Source organism: Gekko japonicus, unplaced genomic scaffold, assembly GCF_001447785.1.
Source record: "Gekko japonicus isolate JY-2015 unplaced genomic scaffold, Gekko_japonicus_V1.1 scaffold48, whole genome shotgun sequence".
NCBI lineage: Eukaryota > Metazoa > Chordata > Lepidosauria > Squamata > Gekkonidae > Gekko > Gekko japonicus.
In genome coordinates, this window is record NW_015174273.1 from 1,123,361 (window position 1) to 1,129,360 (window position 6,000).

Below are 6,000 nucleotides of genomic sequence, written 5' to 3' on the forward strand. Positions count from 1 at the left end.
CTGCAGAAAATTAAATTCCATGTGGTCTTTATTGCTTGTATCCAGTCATGTTTTCTGGCCGCTTTTCTGCCGAGGAATGAAAGGAGAGGTTCTTCAAAGACAGTCTCTGATTAATTAGATTGCTTAAGCTTAACATATGTTATCGAGGTTTACATAAGAGAGGCAGACAGTAGGCTTTTGAAATAATGAGGAAAGGTGACTCATGAGCCACTGATACTAATTAAAGGAACACTGTCAGATCTCCGGATGATTCTTGGGTCTGTCAGCCAAGGGAGAGGACTTGACATATTGGCCTTGCTTTCCTTCTTTTCCCTTTCCCTTTTTCTCTTTTTTCCCCTCCTTTGTTGTCTTTCTTGCCGCAGGAATTTAGCTGGTCAGCTTTTGCTGGTTTTTTGTTTTGTTGTAGGGGGTTTTTTTTGCTTATCACACTGCTAAGCATACATGGATCACGCTCTGATACCAAGAAGGGAAAGGGATGTAGTGGGAGAAAGCAGCTGTCTCCTTCCATCTAATCCAATTTGTTCCACAGGATTCTAGTACTCTAGCTTGCAGAGAAGGGCTTTGCATTTTGTCCTTGCCTCACTTGCCAATAAAATTTTATGGGGCTACTTGAACCAAAAAAAAAAAAAAGGTCCTTCAGATCTTCCAGATGCAGTGAAAAGCCCAAGGAGATCCCCACTCTGGCTGCCCATAGCTGCCCCCTGCTCTTGGCTTCAGCACCAGCCCCTCTCTTCTGAACTCCAGAAAGCATTCATCCTTCAGCTTCCCTCTCCTTGCCCTTTGTGGCCTCAGCCTTCCCATGTGAGCTGCCAGCTTAAACTCTTCTGCAGCCTTTTTGTTTCTTGCGTCTGTCCCTTCTTAGCCTCTGAATCCCGGCTTTTATTTGATTCCTCCTGCTCAGCAACTCCTTATCACCTGCAAGTTGGATAATATAAATTCCTTCTACCTGGCTTCTTCCCAGCACTGTGAATTAAGCTGGGAGTAGGATATATACATATGCTTCAGCAGTTGCTGGCTGCTGTACTTCACTGCAGAGGTTGTGTTTGGGAAGTGTTGCTTTCATAGAATGCAATAACATTTTCACAACATTCCCTGTAGTCATCAAGTTGAGAATAAGATTTTTTGTGTAGCCACATAATGGTTTGTTTTCTTTCTTTCTTTCTTTCTTTCTTTCTTTCTTTCTTTCTTTCTTTCTTTCTTTCTTTCTTTCTTTCTTTCTTTCTTTCTTTCTGTCATTGCTGAAAATGCTCTTGTAACCTTGGAGAGAAAGGGGTGACAACATAGGAGAGCAGCTCTAAGAATATCACAATAGTTTTATAGGCATATAATTTTACTGACAGGGAGTTTTCACCCTTGTTTCTCAGCGAATTTGGTTGTGTCATGTGTGATCACAGATCATATCTAATGCCAATCAAAAAAGGTCTACTGGCTTCATTTGTTTAAAGCATTTTGAGATAACTCAAAATATTACTAAGACTGTAGATGGACAAACTGGTCACAAAATGGTGAGTGAGTTTTCAGTTTCCTGGAGCTCTTCTTCAGGCTGGGTGTTCTGTTTAAAAAAAAATTAAAAGGACCCACTGAAAGCTACTGGGACGGAGAAGTAGAAAAACTGGCCACAGAATATGAAGGTCTATATATTTTCTCCAAAATGAATTAAATAGAGACTTGTTGTGTTGATCAGGTATGCAGCAAAGGTTCCTTTATCCATTGGTCTAACATAAAAAAAAAATAGGGAGGGGACGTGTCACGTACCCATGGAGATGATAAGACTAGAAGTCCAAGGTGGTGAGTGATCTTAAGACTAACACTTCCTTCAAAAGAAGCTCTGTTGAAATAAATGGGATTTAATTCCAGGTAAATACAGTCAGGATTAGGATACGAGTGAGAATGGTTGGTTCTCCCATTACAGAGTACTGAGGCTGAGCCTGGGGGTCCCCCCCCCCTCACCTGGCAGGGTATAAATTGAATGAATGAATAAATAAATAAATAAATAAATAAATGAGTTGTGGGTTCTCTTTCAATTCCTGCGAGCATATGGTGCTCAGTTCTGATTGTGGTGCCTTGCCCATGCTTTTATGTTTTGCATGTATTTTAACTGTTTCGTGTGTTATTTTAACTCTGTCTTTTCAACTCTCTTTAAATTGTGTTAATGATGTATGTTTGGGAGGGGAGTTGATTTTAACGGTTTTATAATTGTATCCTGTACATTAAATTTCTAGCTACCTTGGCAGCCCTCGTAAGGGCAGAAAGGTGGGGTAAAAATATCATAAATAAATAAATAAATAAATAAGGGGCTTCATCCTTCCTCTCCCCCAGCATCATTTTCCTGACTTGAAACAGCCTGGTGGGGCACTATTTGGCCTGCTGGGGAATTCTCCGGACGTATGCGTGAGTTTCCCCAACAGGACAAATAGCACACCCCCAGTACCATAAGCAGGTCAGGAAAACGGCATGGGAATGGGAAGGCGGAAGCCCCTTCTCCATGCAGACCACAGTCAATTATCTGAAGCAGGCACTGCATGCGTGGGAACTGAGGAGAACCTGCAAGTCGTGTGTGGCTATCAGGACACAGGATGGGGACCCCAGGCCCAACCCATGTACTCTGTAATGTCTGGAGGCAGCTGTCAAACATTTCGTCCTTACTCTACTTGCGATTTGGAGTGAGACATTTGGAGGAGGGGGAGTCAAGGCTGAGGAGAATTCATCCTTGCAAGGACTTCCTTTCCCAGTACTTCTCATCCTCATTCTCATCTGTGCAAAAACAGGGTTGACTCCTGCAGGAAATTTCTGCTAATGAATGGGGGGGGCTATTCCCATCTGCTCCAGATAGGGTTACCAAGTGGCACTTACCTTGCCGCCTCATGGTGTTCCTTGGGGACCCCTGCCCTTCAAGAGCAACATTTTGGGAATGATTTGGGACTGCACTGGGAGTGAGAAAGACACGATCCACTGACAGAATCTCTTTTGACAGTGGAGATTTACTGTGGGATCCAAGCCATGTTAAGTTCCCACTTGGTAAGCAGACATGTTGGACTGCAGAGGGAAGAGGTGAGAGGTATGACTGGAGATCCCCCAGAGTTGTGAGTGTTGGAATTTAAAATCTGGGTCTTTGGGTTGCAACCTGGCAATTATGATCATATCCTTTTAGGAGGGGATTTGGTGGCAGCCTGAATAGCGGTTACATTTCTTTCTATGGCTGTCGCAACTGTGCTTCAGCACCGAAGGGTTTCTACTCTTTCTCCCTTGGATTTAAGGGAGTAGAAGCTCCAGGGGCTCTTCTTAGGCTCCGATCATGCATTCCACAGCAAAGCAAAACAGGCTTTTTGTTTTTTAACTTTCAGAACTCACTAGAAACACTCAACAAAGCCATTGCGGGTTTTGTGGTGATGTCAGAAGAGATGGAGAGAGTGTACCACAGTTTCCTGAATAACCAGGTACCCACCCTGTGGGCCAACGCAGCCTACCCATCACTGAAGCCCTTGGGAGGATGGGTGAAGGACCTTGTGCTGAGGACAGCCTTTGTAGATGTAAGTGTATAAATGCTGTTTTTAAAGGGATGTGGCAAGGCTGCCAGGGACCTTTCAGCTGCAAAGATTGGGGGGCTGCTGTTAGGGAAGATAGTAAAAGCCCTCTGTTCACGTTCACTTTTTGCGTTGACCCTTTCTACCGGGAAGCATCTACATAAATGATGCCTCTTTAGGGGTAGAGGTATGCCATGACAGAAGCAAACAGCTGTCTGCCCCGAGGAAAACAGTGGGGAGACGGTGGGGAGAGACTGTGGCAGGTGTCTTGGGAGAATAATATGCACTTGTGCGTGGCTAGATGAGCCCAAGGCTTCGTGCAAGTAAGTTTCTAGGAGGGATTTGAAAGAGAAGTGGGCACCATGGAGGTGTTTGGAGACTGAGTTCCAGGCACAAGGAAGAATGGGGTAGAGAGACTTAATGTGCGTGGGAGAAGTGGGTAAGAGGGGTTGAGGAGAAAATGCCCCAGGGATAAGAGGTTCAGAGAGAGAAAGGGACAAGTTCTTATGAAATATAGACAAGTGCCTGGAAGAGTGTGCAAAATGTAGTTTCTGTAACTTGGCTTCCTTTTTTCTTTTTTCCTTTTTTAGTAAGTGCCGAATATAATGCACATTAAACAAACCAGGGGATAAATCTTGCTGCCTCCCTGGGAAAGCCAGTATTTTCTTTAATGCAGGGTCAACAGCACCAACCTTGTTGTTCCGCCTAAATTAATTTACCTGGGGGGGGGGTTAAAAGAGCCACCTCTGTGTTTGCAAAAACTCCTGCACATAAGTATTTGTTCTTCCCTTGGTACGAGACTGCTTTGCCGTCCAGCAATGCGAGTGTCAGTTTTCAGGGGAAACGGGCGCACTTTTGATTCAGCCGTTAAAATACCGAACTGCTGACACCCTCCAGGTGTAAATGGCATGGACCTGCCTTTAAACAAATCAGTCTTCTGTGCAAAGGCTCCCAGAGGCTGCTGAGCATTGGCAGGTGCTTTGATTTCAGACATTTGAAAATGAGATGCTGGGCCCCCCTCTTCAGAAGCTCTTCATACCAATTTGCTTCTCAGGGTTGGAAGGGAATGATGTGGAGACCCTGACTTCTCCAGCTTCTGCGTCTGTGTGGGAGCTGACTGACCCTGGGAGAAGATCTCACAGCCATTATGCCACATTCTGGGGTTCTGGATCGGGGCCAATAGTAATTAAAAAAAAATAAAAGCCCATATCTCTTTAGATGGAGAAATAGAATTCTGGCCAAACCTGGTTCTAGTGCCCCTCGATGTAAATGAAATTATGCCAGTCTTTTCTTTAATAAGTTAAATGGAATGTCAGATTCGATGCCTAACGTATATCAAACTGTTCTTTTTTTAGTTCTGGCTCAAAAGGGGTCCACCTAAATCATTCTGGATCTCTGGCTTCTTTTTCCCCCAAGGATTTTTGACAGGTAAACATGAATGAGAACAAATGTCATTTGATGCTGGAATGTGAAACCCTTACTGATATTTCCCTAGAGCTAAGAAACAGAAAGCATCGAGGTTGATTCAGTATGTAGGGCCTGCATTTAACTGAAATGGCCCAAAGGAATGCAGGCAATAATGCAGACGTTAATCCAGAGTCCCACATCCACGTGAGCGTCACGTTGCCAGGTATAATTGATGAAGCGTCAGGGGATCTTTCCCTTTCCGTGGGCATCGAGGTTGATTCAGTATGTAGGGCCCGCATTTAACTGAAATGGCCCAAAGGGATGCAGGCAACAATGCAGACGCTAATCCAGAGTCCCACATCCACGTGAGCGTGCTGTACTTAATCTCTGTCATTTTTGTGCCCAGCATGATTACTGACTGAGTCACCTTCACAATAGCCCTCAAAGACAGGGGGACATCTCTTTCATCGATGCATGTCTGCATGTGAGAGAGAATCTTCTTTGAAAGAAAAATGGGAGAGGTGAAGCAGATGGCATTCATTCTCGCTGACCTAAACTCTAGACTATCACCATAACCCCAGACCACCTTGACTGGGCAGGTATTCAACGTAAACACCAGTTAAGGGAAAGACTATGGAAATGTGCCAACCTGTGTCCTTTTCAAAATTGTGTGTGTGTGTGTGTGTGTGTGTGTGTGAAGTGTTGTCAAGTCACCTTTGACTTATTTATTATTTATTTATTTATTATTCAAAGTTATACCCTGCCCTCCCAGAGGCCTCTGGAAGCTCAGAGCTGTTTGCCCTCCCCCATTCTCTCAGCAGCATTTAATATTAAGAGGTTCAGTGTCCCTGAATGCAAGCTTGATTAAGTTCACAATATATTTCATCTCTGCGGGTTCCCCCCCCCATATGCTTGTTTCGTCTCCTTTTGTTCATCCTCTCTATATGTCCGAAGTATCCATAAAATTAAATCATGACAATGACTGACAAACACTAATGTGAACAATGGCCTTGCATCTCCTTGGAAGGTTTGGGTAAGTCAGGTTTGTATGTTGTTGTTTTTAATTTTA

The 6,000-nt window shown here is 44.0% G+C and overlaps 1 protein-coding gene across 1 annotated transcript in view; it reads left to right on the forward strand.

Annotated features, from left to right (window-relative positions):
* DNAH6 (dynein, axonemal, heavy chain 6) overlaps positions 1 to 6,000 on the forward strand; it is a 267,936-nt gene that overhangs the window by 248,284 nt on the left and 13,652 nt on the right. The window contains exons 70-71 of the mRNA XM_015423720.1: positions 3,345 to 3,530; positions 4,880 to 4,952. Of these exons, the coding sequence (XP_015279206.1) occupies positions 3,345 to 3,530; positions 4,880 to 4,952 (259 nt within the window). The remainder of the gene's footprint in view (positions 1 to 3,344; positions 3,531 to 4,879; positions 4,953 to 6,000) is intronic.